Source organism: Lethenteron reissneri, chromosome 63 (genome assembly GCF_015708825.2).
Source record: "Lethenteron reissneri isolate LAM-NWPU_2019-01 chromosome 63, ASM1570882v1, whole genome shotgun sequence".
NCBI classification, from domain to species: domain Eukaryota; kingdom Metazoa; phylum Chordata; class Hyperoartia; order Petromyzontiformes; family Petromyzontidae; genus Lethenteron; species Lethenteron reissneri.
In genome coordinates, this window is record NC_083841.1 from 7,549,383 (window position 1) to 7,568,372 (window position 18,990).

The following is an 18,990-nucleotide window of genomic DNA, read 5'->3' on the forward strand; positions in this document are numbered from 1 at the left end:
AGTGTGTTGAGTGCATGTGAGTGAGTAGATCGTGTGTGGCGAGCGGTCCCGCCACGCTACGAACCCAGCGGCTCGAGTTCAATTCCAGCTCATGGCAACCAACACGGGTGACGATTATATCTGAACTGGTTCTGGGCCTCCCCTAGGTTGACCCAGCCTCAAATGAGTACCTGGTGCGGTATGTACATGTTGCCACTAGGGGAGACAAAGGCGGTTGGGCGTGGTGCTGGCCTCCCACCCCGTTGTGTGTCGTGCCGGCCTTCATAGGTGCTACTCGCCAACAGCATTTGACCATATTTCACCGATCCGGGTCATTGCAGGTTTGGTTGAAGGATGGAAACACCAGAGGAACGGTTCAAATGCTCCTAACAGCAAGCCACTGATGTTATCCTGCTGTGGGTGGGCGTCGTGACCTCGTGTCAGCGGGCAATTGCAGGAGTCCGCGCCTTTATCAACAATTTTTTTTGTGTTATAGTGGAGAATTCACATTGGAAGAGCCGGAACCTTTTTTTTTCATACCGGCCCCTCAATTGGCTCCAGCCGCGTTTCCGACGGAACCGTTCCGGGTGGGACTGGGACCACCCCGCCTCCCTCCCTCCATAAACACCGCAGACTCTGAACGCGCCGATTATTAATTTGTCTTTTTTAGCGCAGCCGCTACATTGTTGTTGTTTATTGTAGACTAACCATGGAACTCTCCGACATATTCTACGTCAAGGCCGAGTACATCGAGACAGTTGAGTCGTTTACGCCTTTCGACTGGTTTCGTTTGCGTCCAAGTCAACGGGGGCCTAGGGCGAGCTAGTCCCAGGCCCCACGCCCTAAACTCTTTAAATCGTTAAAGTAAAAGAACCTTTAACGACCCATCTTCTTGGTTCTTTCGGTAAAGTCACGTAGAAGGGAAGTAATCAAATAATATGTTTTATTTTTATTATTTTATTACTTCCCTTCTACGTGACTTTACCGAAAGAACCAAGAAGATGAATCCCTGCAGTCACGAAAGAAGCTTTAAATCGAAATTTAACCTTTAACGATGCAACGTTTCGCCATCAACGCGTTAATTGATGCGCCGTTAATATACGAGCAAGTCGGTCCATGCGTGTCTGTGTTGGAAGGATATTTGTGATGTTTTTAATGGACTTGTGCCGGTGAACACCGCGGGGAGCGGTGGGGCAGCGGTTAGCGCCACGCTGCGCTACGAACCCGGCGAGCCGAGTTCGATTCCCACTTGTGGTCAACACCACCGGTGATCAATATCTTAATGGGTCCTGCGCCTCCCCTAGGTCGACTCGGCCTCAAATGAGTGCCTGGTACAGGTGTGTAAACATCGCCACTGGGGAGACAAAGGCGGCCGGGCGTGGTGCTGGCCACCCACATAGCTGTCAACCCACACGGTTTACCCCGTATTCTTGTGCAGGGAAATTTAGTTTCACGTCCATACGTTTATATACGGGCAGCAAAAAAGTGTCTTTGTGTTTCTCTCCTTGTGATGGGACTTTGTAGACTGGGCGTTGAGATTTATAAGCTGCACGGGGTGACCAATACCGTCTGTCATAAGGTGGGGCACTGATAAGGGATTGACAGGTACGTAGTAGTGTAGTGTGTGGTAGTATATAGTGTAGTGTATAGTGTATATAGTAGTGTATAGTAGTATATAGTGTAGTGTATAGTAGTGGAGTGTATAGTGTATATAGTAGTGTATAGTAGTATATAGTGTAGTGTATAGTAGTATATAGTGTAGTGTATAGTGTAGTGTATAGTAGTATATAGTAGTGTAGTGTATAGTGTAGTGTATAGTAGTGTAGTGTATAGTAGTGTAGTGTATAGTAGTATATAGTGTAGTGTATAGTAGTGTATAGTAGTGGAGTGTATAGTAGTGTAGTGTGTAGTGTATAGTGTAGTGTATAGTAGTGTAGTGTATAGTAGTGTAGTGTATAATAGTGGAGTGTATAGTAGTGGAGTGTATAGTAGTGTATAGTAGTGTAGTGTATAGTAATATATAGTAGTGTAGTGTATAGTAGTATATAGTGTAGTGTATAGTAGTATATAGTGTAGTGTATAGTAGTGTATAGTGTAGTGTATAGTAGTGTATAATAGTGGAGTGTATAGTATATTGTATATTTTAGTATGAACGTTGAGATTTATAAGCGGCACGGGGTGACCAATACGGTCTGAATTTGTCTTAACAAGTCGGGGCGCTGACAAGGGGTTGAGAGGCGTGTGAGAGCCTCCCCCACGCCGTGTCAGTCGCGACGGAGGGTTTGGCCAAACTTGGCCACGCCGGTCAGTGCGGGTCGATGGAACGCCGGAACCAGGGCCCGTTCACATGTCGCTCGCCTCTGCAATGTGGTCGCGAATCGAACTTAGGTGGCCGAGTTCGTAGCGCTGCAGGATTCACGTCCTTCATTTAACCAGCTGAGATGACATTGAGATTCTTTGAATCAGGTGAGATCCATTGAGATGAATTACTCACATCAGTCTCTTCAAAATATTTCGGCTCAAGCAAGTGCGAGGTTCCATTCATCTCCGTCGATATCCTGTCGCCGGCGGTGGAAATTCCACATTGCCATGGCGGGGCCCAGTCCATTTCTCCTCGCGCTAACCCCCGTTCTCTCTCGCCAGGCCTCGGGAAACAAAGTGAGTCGACAGTCCGTGCTGTGCGGGAGCCAGAATATAGTCCTGAATGGCAAGGTGAGTCTGTAGCGACTTCATCCAGCAGTGGACTGAGCGTGGCTGATTATGGTGAATTCCACAGACAATCAAGCATTGGTCTCACACATAGCCCTGAAGCTAACGCTAATGGTACAACAGAAGAACTCGCACCAAGACGCGCACTAATACCAGCACACGGCTTAGTCGTCTGTTGCAGAGGTTCAGGGTTCATATCCAGCAGCCGCCCTGGTTATTACCGCCGTAATACCACGTGCCTTTCTGTTCAAAAGTGGACGGTAAAGAGTGGGCCGCTGTGCACCGGTGTCGGGCTCCAGATTTGCTCAAGTAGAAAATTACACCGCAGTGTATTCAATGACGATTGTACAGATAAACCATCGCCCCCCCACCCCTCTACTGGTGGACTAATGCCCCAGGTCCCTCTTGCAAATGAGACTCAACCTGGTCTCTTGAAACAAAATAAACTTGAACACTATTACAACAACACCCGCCATTCACCAATAATAGACGGTGACGCCACCACGGCGTCGAAGACTCACTGACAGGAGGTCACGGGACAGACCCAGCAGGTGCCACGGGTTGACTGACTGAGATGACTGGCCGATGCACCACCTGTGCCCCCTACTGTGCCAACTTGCTGTGCTTTAGCCACCTGGCGCTCCGCTCGTTGTTGTGAGCGTCGCTCCTCCGCCCTCCGTTGTTGTTGGAGGGCGACTGCCTCCAACTGCCCAGTAGCGTCCTTTACGAGCCTCCTCCACATGAGGCCGATCTTGATCCCACTGGGACCAGTCTTCGGCAAGTCCACTCAGCTCCACGTCCTCCTGTACCGCATCAGTCCAACTCTTCTCCAACCCATGTTGTGCCTGTTTAGCCCCCTCTATCCAGCCAAACAAAAGCTGCTTGGGCATGCGGTGGCTGGGCATGTGGGCTACATAACCCAGTGTATTCCACTGTAGTGTTATCGTGGAATGCACTCTTGACACGAATACGTTAGCAGTAACACTACCGCTCGTACTAACACTAGTACTGTTAGTAGCATGAGTATTAACACTCGCACTATCACCCGATAGCATCATAATGAGAAGATTATATTTGTCACCAATTAAAACCTGTGAAGCTAAAAAGCTCTTTTTTTATCAAGGGGCGACTTGGCCGGCAGACGACATTCAAGCGTTCCACAATTACAGATTTAAAAAAAACACGCAATAATGATAGCAATTATGTTATAAAATTACTTTCACACTCAAAATTTAGTGATTTTAATAATAGACTCGCTTTAAACAAAGGGCAGAGGTGGCAGAATGCAGATGCTGAGAGACGAAACTCAGGCGGTTCCACCGACTCTGGGGCAGCAGCGACATGAAATGCTTTGGATCCAAATTGTCTTCGAAATCTGGGAACTACGAACAGCAGCGTTCTTCTTTCAGCGAGGGTTGGGGGCCACTTTCGCCGATAAGACATCGTCAGTGTGAGGAGGGCCGCCACACATTGTAAACCATTGGGGTGTTTGTGACAGCAACACGATGACGATGATGATGATGATGACGGTGGTGGGGTGTTTTCACTCTTTGTGTATTGTCGGGGACCGCCCATCAGGGTCTGCCAGTGGCCCCCGGGCCTTGCAATGAACAACACCGGATTAATAGACGTGAGCACGGTGAGTCTACAACGCTCGTACTGTGCCCCTGACCGTGCATTGGTCTCCGCTGTCTCAGACGATCGTGATGAACGACTGCATCATCCGCGGCGACCTGGCGAACGTGCGAGTCGGGCGACATTGCGTCATCAAGAGCCGCAGCGTCATCCGCCCGCCGTTCAAGAAGTTCAGCAAGGGGTGCCTTGCTCACTTCTCACGCCATCGCCACCGTCGTTGTCGTCGTCATCGTCATTACCATCGTGGTTACCGTCATCACCACCATCACCACCGCCATCGTCATTACCAGCATGATTACCGTCACCCCCACCATCATCATCAACCCCGTCATCATTACCATCGTCACCACCGTCATCGTCATTACCATCATGTTTACCATCACCACCACCGTCATGATTACCATCACCACCACCGTCATGATTACCATCACCACCACCATCGTCACCACAGTCACCACCGTCATCGTGATTACCTTCACAACCATTATCATCGCCACCATCACCACCGTCATTGCAATCATGATTACCTTCACCATCACCACTGTCATCATGATTACCGTCACTACCATTATCATCACCACCATCACCACTGTCATCGTCGTTACCATCATGATTACCGTCACCACCACGATCATCATGATTACCATCACCATTATTGCCACCATCACCACTGTCATCATTACCATCATGGTTACCGTCAACACCACCATCACCACCGTCATCAATGTTTACCATCGTCACCATTATCGCCACCATCACCACCGTCATCATTAGCATCATGATTACCGTCACGACCATCATCACCATAATCAACGGGTGAGACCTGCACGCTACACACATCGTCGTCATCATCACCACCAACATCATCACGGTGTGAGATTCACACATACTACACACATCAACACCACGATCATCATTGTCGTAATTACCATTATTACCATCATTATTACCATCATTATTACCATCATTATTACCATCACCATCATCCAGGGGTGAGACACATTACACATCATCACCACCACCATCACCACCACCATCATCACCATCATCTACGCATCACAGGGGGATCGTTGTCTGTAAGTGTAGAGCGTATACGTGTATACCCAGCGTCTGTGCGTGTGAACGCTGCGCTACGAACCCGGCGACCCGAGTTTGATTCCCGCTCACGGTCAACACCAGTGACAATTATCTGAATCGGGTGCTACTTGCTCACAGAACTTGCCCCAAAAGTCTGTCAAGGCTACACAGGAGGGGGGGGGGGGACCTTTACCTTTGTGCGCTCCTCAGGGTCGCGTTCTTCCCTCTGCACATCGGGGACCACGTGTTCATCGAGGAGGACTGCGTCGTCAGCGCCGCGCAGATCGGATCGTACGTCCACATCGGCAAGAACTGCGTCATCGTGAGTGCTCGCACCCTCTGCACGGCGACGACAGGGTTGGATGGTCGGCGGGGGGCTCAGGCGGGGGGCCCCTTTTGGAGCGCTCCACGTCTCGTAGGCGTAGAGGGAGGGGAGGGGCAGGCACGAGTGTGGCCGAGACAAAGGTCCGGGTTGCTTTGCCTTGGAGCGACGGGCCCAGGTAGCTTGCGCACAGCGACGTTCGGCGTCTGATGAAAAGATAATGCCGCTGCGACTGATTCGAAGCAAAACCTCGGCTGCTGAACCGGGTCCGGTCGTAAAAACACACTGCCCAAGTGCGGAGAACTCCTCCACTCACCGGACAACTGCCCTGCTCTCTCCGAAGAGAAAGATCTCCTGTGTAAGTAACCTTCAACAGACCATAGAGGCGAGTGCCGTTTGCGAGTAGCAGCACCTGCGTACTGTGGCACATGAGGGGGGGGGGTGGCCAGCACCACGCCCGGCCGCCTTTGTCACCCAAGTGGCCATGTTTACTACACGCCGCACCGGTTATACCGAAAGAACCAAGAAGACGGGTATACTCACTCGCACACACACACGTACTCTCACACACACGTACTCACACACATACTATCGCACACACACACGTACTCTCACATACACACACGCACACACACACGTACTCTCACACACACACGTACTCTCACACACACGTACTGTCACACACACGTACTCTCACACACACACACGTACTCTCATACACACACACACGTACTCTCACACACACACACGTACTCTCACATACACACACACACGTACTCTCACACACACGTACTGTCACACACACGTACTCTCACACACACACACACATACTCTCATACACACACACGTACTCTCACACACGTACTCTCACATACACACACACACGTACTCTCACACACACGTACTCACATACACAAGTACTCTCACACAGTACTCTCACACACACGTACTCTCACACACACGTACTCTCACATACACACACACGTACTCTCACACACGTACTCTCACATACACACACACACGTACTCTCACACACACGTACTCACATACACAAGTACTCTCACACAGTACTCTCACACACACGTACTCTCACACACACGTACTCTCACATACACACACACACATGCAGTGTAATAACGCGGGCTGATGACGGGAAGGGGTATTGACAGCAGGGGGCAGTAAACACGTCAGCAGGAGGAGATCAAAAGGGACGCCCAGGACAGGGGTCCATCTGAAAGCCGAGAACCCGCGAGTAGCTTCTAGAAGGTGGGCGTGGCTAGTGGGGGGGAGGCGAGTCCACACCAGGAGGATGAGAGGGGGCCCGGGATGGGGGCTCGGGGCAGTTGCTGGGAGTGGACCCCCTCGCCGTGTCGCTGTTCGTCACCTTCGTCGCCGCCGTCTCGACCGCCTGAAGACGCCGCTAGCTCGACGGCCTGTCAACTGCACTAGCTCGGCAGTGCCGTCAAGAGACGGGTGTGTGACTGGCGTGGAAGCACGTGGGGCGTCTGTCGTTCCCTGACATGTGGGAATAAAGAAGGTGTCTTAAGAACTACGTAGTGAGTCACTACACATGTACTCACACACACACACGTACTTGCACACTGCAGACCAGGGGGCGACCGTACAAACCCGACGCAGAAAGGCACACCCTGGCCTGGAACCGAACCCGGGCGCCGCTCGCTGTGTGACTGTGTGTGACTGTGTGTGACTGTGTGTGTGACTGTGTGTGGCTGTGTGTGACTGTGTGTGACTGTGTGTGACTGTGTGTGACTGTGTGTGTGACTGTGTGTGACTGTGTGTGACTGTGTGTGTGACTGTGTGTGACTGTGTGTGACTGTGTGCGGCTGTGTGTGGCTGTGTGTGACTGTGTGTGACTGTGTGTGACTGTGTGTGGCTGTGTGCGACTGTGTGCGACTGTGTGTGACTGTGTGTGACTGTGTGTGACTGTGTGTGACTGTGTGTGGCTGTGTGCGACTGTGTGCGACTGTGTGCGACTGTGTGCGACTGTGTGCGACTGTGTGCGACTGTGTGCGGCTGTGTGCGACTGTGTGCGACTGTGTGCGACTGTGTGCGACTGTGTGTGTGTGACTGTGTGTGTGCGACTGTGCGTCTGTGTGTGACTGTGTGCGGCTGTGTGCGGCTGTGTGCGGCTGTGTGCGGCTGCGTGCGTCTGCGTGCGTCTGTGTGCGGCTGTGTGCGTCTGTGTGCGACTGTGTGTGACTCTGTGCGGCTGTGTGGGACTTGTGTGGCTGTGTGTGACTGTGTGTTACTGCGTGTGACTGTGTGTTCCTGCGTGTGACTGTGTGTGGTGCAGGGCAGGCGCTGCGTGCTCAAGGACTGCTGCCGCATCGAGGATGGGACGGTGCTGCCGCCGGAGACGGTGGTGCCTCCCTTCACCAGCTTCTCCGGGTCCCCCGGTGAGTGCGGGCGAGCGTCTTGGCCTTCACTCGCGCAGCCGATGCAAACTCTCAACTGTAATAAGTAATATTTAAAAATACTTTTTTTTAAACACACTTTAATGAAATGTACCGTACTCGTAATGGCAGAACTCTACGACTCCAGGAAGTGGCCCCGAGTCTTGCCATAACGTAAGGGACCGTGGCGATTTACAGCCATCGTCAGTTGAGCGTGGACAATTAGACCCAAGCCAAAACATAAGATATAAAAAAGATTGTTTAAAAATAGACTTTTTTTATGACAGAATATCGTATTGTCATCAGTATGACATAAGTATATCAAGTTTGCAGTCGATACCACATTGGGAAGTGGGTTAAGGTTACAAGATTTGAGGATACGACAACAACAGACAGAGTGAGTTAAATAAAAGCTTATAAAAATAAATCGACTCTCAACTATCTTTTTATTTTACCGGTGTAAAGAGCCGAAAACAACAGAGACCACTCGCCGGACGCGGTGCGCGCGCAAACGGACGGTCGGCAATTGCGCCAGGGCCTCTGATCGGTGCAGAGAGGCCTTTAACGAGGATTGGGTTTGGGCCGGAGAGTTGAACCGATTGGACGAGAAATGCGAGTGTAAAAGGCGGGGAAACGAGGGTGGACCGTCGGCGGAGACGGTGGACAACCATTAGGAGGAGGAAGAGGAGGACGAGGGTAGTGGGGGTGAGCGAACACTGAGAGAGAGGGGGTGGGGGCTCGAGGGGAAGGAGGGACGCTTGGAGAGAGGACGAAGTCGGAGCATCGAGAGCCAAAGCCTGGGCCTAGAAATCGCGTTGCTGTGCCCACAGTAGTTTCAAGTTTCATGTATTAGGTGTAGCCCTGTGAGCCATGCGGCTCTTGAGTCGGGTGCAACCGCAACAAACAAAAACATGAACGGAGAAGATCTTCAAGCGACGACGCGCAACAGAAACATCCTGGCATAAACCAGCAAATCTTCCAGCGGAAAAAAACCCGCCGTATTACAACGCCGTGTGCAAAAATCCCCGTGTGATGCAAGATTAATGAAGGCTGTTAGCAAAGCGAGGGCGTGTGTCGGCGTCACTCCACCAGGTGAGGCCCCGCTGAGCTACGGAGCTGTCTTGTCAGAAGCGGCCTGGCGGCTTCTTGTCGTGTGGACATTTACAGCCGCCACTCTCAACGCGCGACGTTGATTCTCAATTGTGGAGCGGAAAAACCCGAGGACCCGGAGAGAAATCCACGCGACCTAGGGGCGAGAGAGACACGCAGACTCCAAATGTACAGCAGGCATCAGGGTCGGGATCGAACCCACGACCTCCTGCATACCAGGCGAGGTGGTGAACATCTCGCCACATTGACGCCCTGCAGAAGGCTACACAGGGGATGGGTTAACTCATCCCATCATCTGTCCCTCCGAGGTGGATAAAATGAGAACCATTAAAACAATAAGTACCGGGTCAACCGTGGTCGCTCGTACGGCTGCTCGTGTCGATGCAGAGCCACGACTCCAGTGTCAGATTCAGGTGGTCAGGCCAGATAACCGCGTCAGGAGCAATCGGAGTAGTGAGTGTATCGTCATCATCATCGTCGTTGTCGTCGTCGCTGTGATGTCTTCTTCGTGGATCTGGGCATTGCGTCGTTATATAAGAGCGGGTGCGAGTGTGTGTGTGTGTGCGCGCGTCCTAGCTTAACGTCGTTTATGTAGCGCCCGGAGCATTAGGAACGATACAGCGCGCGCGTGCGACTTGTGTGGTGGTGAAGATGAGGGGGATTTAAATAGATGAGGGGAAGTAGTGGGGCGAAATGTGTGATGCGTGAATTGGGTAAAAGAAAAATTGATGAGAGCAAATGATGACGAATGGATCGGATGGATGGGGAATGATGCGCTACAAACCCGGCGACCCAAGTTCGATTCCCACTTGTGGTCAACACCGTTGATGAATATCTTAATCGGTCCTGGGCCTCCTTTAGGTTGAGTACCTGGTGCTGTGTAGTAAACATCGCCACTCGGGAGACAAAGGCGGCCAGGCGTGGTGCTGGCCACCCACCCCCTCGTGTGCCACAGTGCCGGCCTTCATAGGTGCTGCTGCTACTCGCTAACAGCACTTGCCCCAAATAGATGTAAAGTGTATACGGGGGATCTTTGTCTTTGAATCAGGACTGTGCACCGGGGAGCTACCTGAATGCACACAGGACCTGATGATGGACGTGACCAAGAGCTACTACCAGAGGTTCCTGCCCATCTCACAGGTCAACTGAGAAGAGGTGAATGTCACCCTCGTCGTCAGCATCGTCATTGTCGGCTCATCGTCATTGTCATCATCTCCATTGTCGGCTCATCATCACCGTCATCGTCATTGTCATCATCAGCGTCATTGTCATCATCACCGTCCTTGTCGTCGTCATCATCATTGTCGGCTCATCATCATTGTCATCGTCATCACCGTTGTCGTCGTCGTCGTCGTCATCGTTGTCATTGTCGGCTCATCATCACTGTTGTTGTCGTCGTCGTCGTCGTCGTCGTCATTGTCGGCTCATCGTCGTCATCGTCATTGTCATCATCATCTCCATTGTCGGCTCATCATCACAGTTGTCGTCGTCATCATCGTCATTGTCGGCTCATCGTCGTCGTCGTCATTGTCATCATCACCGTCCTTGTCATCGTCGTCGTCGTCATCGTTGGCTTTATCATCATTGTCATCGTCGTCATCGTTGGCTCATCATCACCACCATCATCGTCATCATCATCACCGTCAGCAGTAGCATCAGTTTCAACAGCAGCTGCAGCAGTAACTGCAACGTTGTCAACATCATCTCCATCTCATCGTGGCTGGCATCATCAGCATCATCACCACATAAGCGGTGGCATCAGCGGCGGACATCGCACAAGCAGCAGAGTCATCATTCGCAGCAGTGATCGTAGCAACAGTGACATCATCATCAGCAGCATTTCCATAATCGGCAGCAGCAGCATCAGCAGCCACATGATTTACCTTCAGTGGCATTACCATCATCATTACCAACATCATCAGCAGTAGTAACAACATCTTCATCATCATTCATAATAAAGGTTTATTATGGATAATATTGGTCGCGAAAGCCTACGTGTTAATCTTCATCATCAGTTAATGCAACATCATCACTGGCATCATCATCATCATCATCACACTTTTGTTGATGTTGTTACAGTTGTAGTTTACGTAGTGATATCTATGAGAGGAGGACCCCTTTTGCCAGAATCAAAAATGATGAAAAATAAGAATAGGTGTACCTTTTCTGGCAATAATAAAACAGGAGTTGTTTTAAGATGTTCGAACACCAAATCAATACAATGTTTGCATGGTCACCACAAGTACTTTGTGTGATTAATGCAGTAAGTTGATTCTTTGCAAAATGTTTCTATTTTCCGTTTGAACATCTTAACACAACTCCTGTTTCATTGCCAGAAAGGCTAAGCACTTATTCTTATTTTTGACACATGCTCTGATAAAAAAATGATGCATTCTCTTTGAAACTGATGGGCCTATCCCAGTGACGGCAGCCTTCCTGATGGCTTCGTCTCACCAGCGGTGTTAGACCAGAGGACACCGCCAAAAGGCGAACAGCAACGAAGACAAATACCTGAGCGGCAATAGCTGGGCCTGAGCGGCTTTATCTATGGCGGGGGGGACCCCTTTTGCGAGCATCAAAAATGATGATGTAAGAACAGGGGCTTCCTATTTCTCGCAGTTGGTGTCTGTTTGGCGTTAGAACATCTGAACACTTGTGTTGCTCTTGCCAGGAAGGATCAAAGCCGATTCCTTATTTACACACAGTGACGTTGGTCAGAATAATCACGATGCAGCTGATGATGATGTCAACTTTTAGAAATTTTTTATGTTTTGTCCGTTTTTGTTTTGCAGGAACTTGGACTGTTAGCCTTTTTGTTGCGTTCAACTCGAAGAAAACATCTCCGCGTAAAATGGTCGCAAGAGTCAACTCTCGATTATCATTTGGCGCATTGGTGGTGGGGGGGTGGGGGCGGTGGCAGGGGGGGTAAGAGTGGCACGGCTCAAACGTAAACCACGGATAATGCAAAGTGCATGTAAATGACGATATGAACCGTATTCATATTGATTAGCGATGGGTGGAGTTGTGGGGGGGGGGCAGACTGTAACCACGTCTGTTTTTATTGCTTCTATAAAGTAGCTGTTGGATTACTTTGTCAGCATGACCCCCCCCCCCCCCTGACGAGCGAGGAGTGGCGAGCAATCGCTTCAATTGCCGACGAGTTGGCGGTCGCGTGGCCCCCACCCACTGCCTCTGACCATCCACCAGTGAGGAGCGGATCTACTCAACTGGTTTCCTTAACCGACTTGGTCGTGATCCCATGTCCACCCACCGCCTCTGACCGTCTACGAGTGAGGAGTGGAGCTACTCAACTGGTGTCCGTGCGGGTTGCGTGGCAACTCGGGTGTCGAGGAAGCCCCGACGGGTGAGGAGCGGCGAATAATGAAACCGGCGCGCACTTCAAGACGTTTTTATTTATTTTTGTTCGCAACATTTCACCCGCAAGCCGGACATCGTCGAGAACAACAACAACAATTCTGCCAGTCGAGAGTTCACTTGTGGAGGGAGAGACGCACTGCTCCTGCCAGCGGGAATGTGGAATTTACAAGGTTCTTTCACGATTCGCCGTTGACTCGTTCAACGAATTGTCACGGTTCCCGACTGGCAACCTCATCGGCAGCGGCAACGCCATCACCGCCATCACCAGCAGCATCAGCATCATCATCGTACGCTTAGTGATGTCGACGGTTGTAGATTATGTTGATCTTGATGGTAATTATGTATGTTTGTTGAACTTCTTTCGCACTTTACGTAGCCAACCGTGCTAATCGGAGATGCGGGGGAAGGACAACAAACTATGGGTCTCTGTGTGAGTCTGTGGGTCGCTGTGTGAGTCTGTGGGTCTCTGTGTGAGTCTGCGGGTCTCTGTGTGAGTCTGGGGGTCTCTGTGTGAGTCTGCGGGTCTCTGTGTGAGTCTGCGGGTCTCTGTGTGAGTCTGCGGGTCTCTGTGTGAGTCTGCGGGTCTCTGTGTGAGTCTGCGGGTCTCTGTGTGAGTCTGTGGGTCTCTGTGTGAGTCTGCGGGTCTCTGTGTGAGTCTGCGGGTCTCTGTGTGAGTATGGGTCTCTGCGTGAGTCTGTGGGTCTCTGCGTGAGTCTGTGGGTCTCTGCGTGAGTCTGTGGGTCTCTGCGTGAGTCTGTGGGTCTCTGCGTGAGTCTGTGGGTCTCTGCGTGAGTCTGTGGGTCTCTGCGTGAGTCTGTGGGTCTCTGCGTGAGTCTGTGGGTCTCTGCGTGAGTCTGTGCGTCTCTGTGTGAGTCTGTGGGTCTCTGTGTGAGTCTGGGTCTCTGTGTGAGTCTGCGGGTCTCTGTGTGAGTCTGTGCGTCTCTGTGTGAGTCTGTGGGTCTCTGTGTGAGTCTGCGGGTCTCTGTGTGAGTCTGTGGGTCTCTGTGTGAGTCTGCGGGTCTCTGTGTGAGTCTGTGGGTCTCTGTGTGAGTCTGTGGGTCTCTGTGTGAGTCTGCGGGTCTCTGTGTGAGTCTGCGGGTCTCTGTGTGAGTCTGTAGGTCTCTGTGTGAGTCTGTGGGTCTCTGTGTGAGTCTGTGTGTCTCTGTGTGAGTCTGTGGGTCTCTGTGTGAGTAGTCGATGGGTCTTTGTGTGAGTCTGTGGGTCTCTGCGTGAGTTTGTGGGTCTCTCTGTGTGAGTCTGTGGGACTCTGTGAGAGTAGTCTATGGGTCTCTGTGTGAGTAGTCTATGGGTCTCTGTGAGTGTATCAGCCTACTGCGGTTGTTGCCCATCTGAGCACTCTCCTTGCTCCGACGAGATCGGACGAACGGAACGAGTGAGTGCTTGCAAAATCTAAATGACTGTCCAGCAGCGTGGAGTTATGATGCAGCTACTTATGATGCTGCTGATGATGATAACGATGATGCTGGTAGTAAAGATGTCGATGCTAACTTTTGACCAATATAGAGTCTTTCTCGTTTTCAGCCGTCTCTTCTGTACCGTTCCCTCGATTTCCCCGGCTCCTTTTGTCCAAGTTGCGGCCGCTCCGCGCTACGTCACGGCAGTGTGCGGCGACCGGCAGCACGGAGATTTTTTTTTGCGTCCACCGTGGACGATCGATTCCGCACTCTGTCAATCGAGCCGTGGGTAACGTCGACCACCACGTGCCCCCCACGAACGCGATAACGAAGACGACCGCCGCTGCCGATTTTCTGTACAAACCACAAATCTGTCTATCGCCTGATGATGCCGGTTGTAATTACTGGCGAAACGTTGTACTCGGATTGTAAATGTTGTGGCTTTGCTCTCCAACACACTGGTGGCGATGTACTAGTACTGAATTGGCATGTTTTGTTTACGCGACAAACCTTACTAAATGGCCGTGTCGGGTGGTGGCGGGTTTAATGACATTTACGCGATCTAACTAAAAATAACCCTCCATTATGAAAGAAAGCATCACGATTAAACACTCCAACGGCATCAGATGTTCGGGATCTTGCCTCTCATCTCGCTCGGTGCACCACACGAGTCACATGGGTTTGAGTTTTATCGGCGGCGGCATCGTATCATTTGCGCCAAACCGCATCTCGCAATCGCCGAGGAACCTCCGGCAGAGCTGGAAGGCAGCAGCAGCAGCAGACAAAGAGCTTCATAGCTCATCGGATTCTGATTCTAGATTTGAAGCTTTCGTGACTGCAAGGATTCATACTCTTAGGTTTTTTTGGTAAAGTCACGTAGGTAACAGTAAATCTTGCTGTGACGGTCCCACCTGATGACGGAGACTTGTGTTGCCTCCGAAACGTCAATTTTTATTTCTATTAATATTGCAGTCCTCTGTCTTCATTCAGGAGTTTGCGCGTCTCTCTCTCCCCGTCGTCTCGTGCATTGTTTTCTCCGGATCCTCCGGTTTTTCCCACCGCATTTAGAAACAACGTCGCCCATGGTCAGATTATTGAGCTGCTATGGATGTCCACCTGATGACGAGAAGCCGCCACTTCGTTGAGCTATCGTTTGTGATGGTCAAGTCACTTCTGAACAGAAGCGAATAGCTCCGTGGGCTTTACCTGCTAAAATAAACACAGTTATGCGATTTAAAAGTATGGCCTTTTTGCCAGTATCAGTGAAAAAAATACAAGACGAGGTTTTACCCTTTCTGCCAATAAAACAGGAGGAGTTGAGATGTTCAAACACCAAATAGAAACCTTGTGGTTCATGAGAACTTGATTCCCTGCAAAAGGTGTCTTTGGTGTGTAAACATCTTAGCACCTTGTTTTTATTGCCAGAAAGGGTAACAGCTATTATTATTATTACTATTTAATCATAGTTATGCGATTTGTTTACCTTTCCAACACTTTGCACGCCTCTCGTCTTCTGTTGCTGTCACCTTCTGACCCCGTGCCCCGACTGGACATGCGTGAAACAAGAGCTTCACAGCTCATCGGCTTTATCCTGCGGTACAAATAAACGTTCTGATTAGGACGTGTTCGGTCAATTCACGAGTGTCTGCAGGTGTGGTGAAACCGGAGCACGGGGAGAAACCCCATGCCTTGCACGAGAGGGGAGGGGGAAACGCTCTATCCCCCTTCACGGTGGAACAGATGGAGATTAGTCCACATTTTTTAAATCCTTTATATTAAGTTCGCAAGCTTGCTTGCTTGCGTGCTTGCGTGCTTGCATGCTTGCTTGCTTGCGACCGTGCAAATCTTTCGGTCGTTTTTTAACCCACTTCCCGTGATCCAATCGAGCTGACATTTTGCACACAGACTCGTGCGAGACAATTTATGTTCGTGAAAAATGTTTTCCAAAATTTTACACTGTTTAGGGAAAACAAATTAACTGTTTAATTAGCAATTGCTTAATACTGGCAGACAATCATCTGACCCATAGGTGGCAGCCATCTCAAGCCAGAGGACGAGAGGACTCTAGCCGCCACGCATATAAAGGATTTATAGTGAAAAACTTTGTTTTTACGGGTTATACTTATTTCCGTACCGCGTTCATGCTGGGCCAGGGTACCCACGACTCGTCGACTTCCACGGCGAAGGGAGTTTTGCAACAACATCCCTGCGTGATCCACCTCCGCAGTGCTGGGTCACAGGGTAGCCACGCGCATAGCCACCACCGCCCATGAGCTATTGCGTGATGTTTGTGATGTTGCATTTTTTTGTTTACATTCAAATATCGGCAAGTTATTTACTCAATTAATATAAAAACGAACTTACTGTCCTTCATTATCGACAATATTTGTCATTCATTAAAACTTACATTTGTTGCACATTAAAATGACTGCTTATGAACATTCGACTTACAAACTTCCAGAGATACGAACAAACATGTCCGCATGTCCAGTTGCCTGTTCGGACCGAGTCGTAAGATTAACCGCCACGCAATAGATGGATGTGGTGGCATCTACAACAGCTGCAGAATGTGAAGAACCAGTGGCATCTCCATCTACAGAACGTGAAGAACCAGTGGCATCTACATCTGCAGAACGTGAAAAACCAGTGGCATCTACAGAACGTGAAGAACCAGTGGCATCTACATCTGCAGAACGTGAAGAACCAGTGGCATCTACATCTGCAGAACGTGAAGAACCAGTGGCATCTACATCTGCAGAAGGTGAAGAACCAGTGGCATCTACAGAACGTGAAGACCCAGTGGCATCTACATCTGCAGAACGTGAATAACCAGTGGCATCTACATCTGCAGAACGTGAAGAACCAGTGGCATCTACATCTGCAGAACACGAAGAGCCAGTGGCATCTCCATCTACAGAACGTGAAGAACCAGTGGCATCTACATCTACAGAACGTGAAGAACCAGTGGCATCTACATCTGCAGAACATGAAGAACCAGTGGCGTCTACATCTGCAGAACATGAAGAACCAGTGGCGTCTATATCTGCAGAACGTGAAGAACCAGTGGCATCTACATCTGCAGAACATGAAGAACCAGTGGCATCTGCAGAAGGTTAAGAACCAGTGGCATCTACATCTACAGAACGTGAAAAACCAGTGGCGTCTACATCTGCAGAACATGAAGAACCAGTGGCATCTACATCTGCAGAACGTGAAGAACCAGTGGCATCTACATCTGCAGAACGTGAAGAACCAGTGGCATCTACAGAACGTGAATAACCAGTGGCATCTAGGTCTGCAGAACGTGAAGAACCAGTGGCATCTACACCTGCAGAACGTGAAGAACCATTGGCATCTACATCTGCAGAACGTGAAGAACCAGTGGAATCTGCAGAACGTGAAGAACCAGTGGCATCTACATCTACAGAACGTGAAGAACCAGTGGCATCTACATCTGCAGAATATGAAGAACCAGTGGCATCTACATCTGCAGAATGTGAAGAACCAGTGGCATCTACATCTGCTGAATATGAAGAACCAGTGGCATCTACATCTGCAGAATGTGAAGAACCAGTGGCATCTACATCTGCAGAACGTGAAGAACCAGTGGCATCTACATCTGCAGAACGTGAAGAACCAGTGGCATCTACATCTACAGAACGTGAAGAACCAGTGGCATCTACATCTACAGAACGTGAAGAACCAGTGGCATCTACATCTGCAGAATATGAAGAACCAGTGGCATCTACATCTGCAGAACATGAAGAACCAGTGGCATCTACATCTGCAGAACGTGAAGAACCAGTGGCATCTACATCTTCAGAACGTGATGAACCAGTGGCATCTACACCTGCAGAACGTGAAGAACCAGTGGCATCTCCATCTGCAGAACGTGACGAACCAGCGGCATCTACATCTGCAGAACCTGAAGAACCAGTGGCATCTACAGATCGTGAAGAACCAGTGGCATCTACATCTGCAGAACGTGAAGAACCAGTGGCATCTACATCTGCAGAATGTGAAGAACCAGTGGCATCTACATCTGCAGAACGTGAAGAACCAGTGACATCTACATCTGCAGAACGTGAAGAACCAGTGGCATCTACATCTGCAGAACGTGAAGAACCAGTGGCATCTACATCTACAGAACGTGAAGAAACAGTGGCATCTACATCTACAGAACGTGAAGAACCAGTGGCATCTACATCTGCAGAATATGAAGAACCAGTGGCATCTACATCTGCAGAATGTGAAGAACCAGTGGCATCTACATCTGCAGAACGTGAAGAACCAGTGGCATCTACATCTACAGAATGTGAAGAACCAGTGGCATCTACATCTGCAGAATATGAAGAACCAGTGACATCTACATCTGCAGAACGTGAAGAACCAGTGGCATCTACATCTGCTGAATATGAAGAACCAGTGGCATCTACATCTGCAGAATGTGAAAAACCAGTGGCATCTACATCTGCAGAACGTGAAGAACCAGTGGCATCTACATCTGCAGAACGTGAAGAACCAGTGGCATCTACATCTACAGAACGTGAAGAACCAGTGGCATCTACATCTACAGAACGTGAAGAACCAGTGGCATCTACATCTGCAGAATATAAAGAACCAGTGGCATCTACATCTACAGAATGTGAAGAACCAGTGGCATCTACATCTGCAGAACGTGAAGAACCAGTGGCATCTACATCTGCAGAACGTGAAGAACCAGTGGCATCTACATCTTCAGAACGTGATGAACCAGTGGCATTTACACCTGCAGAACGTGAAGAACCAGTGGCATCTCCATCTGCAGAACGTGAAGAACCAGCGGCATCTACATCTGCAGAACCTGAAGAACCAGTGGCATCTACAGATCGTGAAGAACCAGTGGCATCTACATCTGCAGAACGTGAAGAACCAGTGGCATCTACATCTGCAAAATGTGAAGAACCAGTGG

The 18,990-nt window shown here is 50.0% G+C and overlaps 1 protein-coding gene across 1 annotated transcript; it reads left to right on the plus strand.

Annotated features, from left to right (window-relative positions):
• The first annotated feature begins 570 nt into the window (after positions 1-570).
• DCTN5 (dynactin subunit 5) lies at positions 571-15,664 on the plus strand. The gene is made up of 7 exons (XM_061577016.1): positions 571-736; positions 2,623-2,691; positions 4,386-4,504; positions 5,611-5,722; positions 8,037-8,139; positions 10,295-10,401; positions 12,039-15,664. The coding sequence occupies exons 1-6, from the start codon at positions 689-691 to the stop codon at positions 10,393-10,395; spliced, it is 552 nt and encodes a 183-aa protein (XP_061433000.1). The 5' UTR covers positions 571-688; the 3' UTR covers positions 10,396-10,401; positions 12,039-15,664.
• Positions 15,665-18,990: the final 3,326 nt, after the last annotated feature.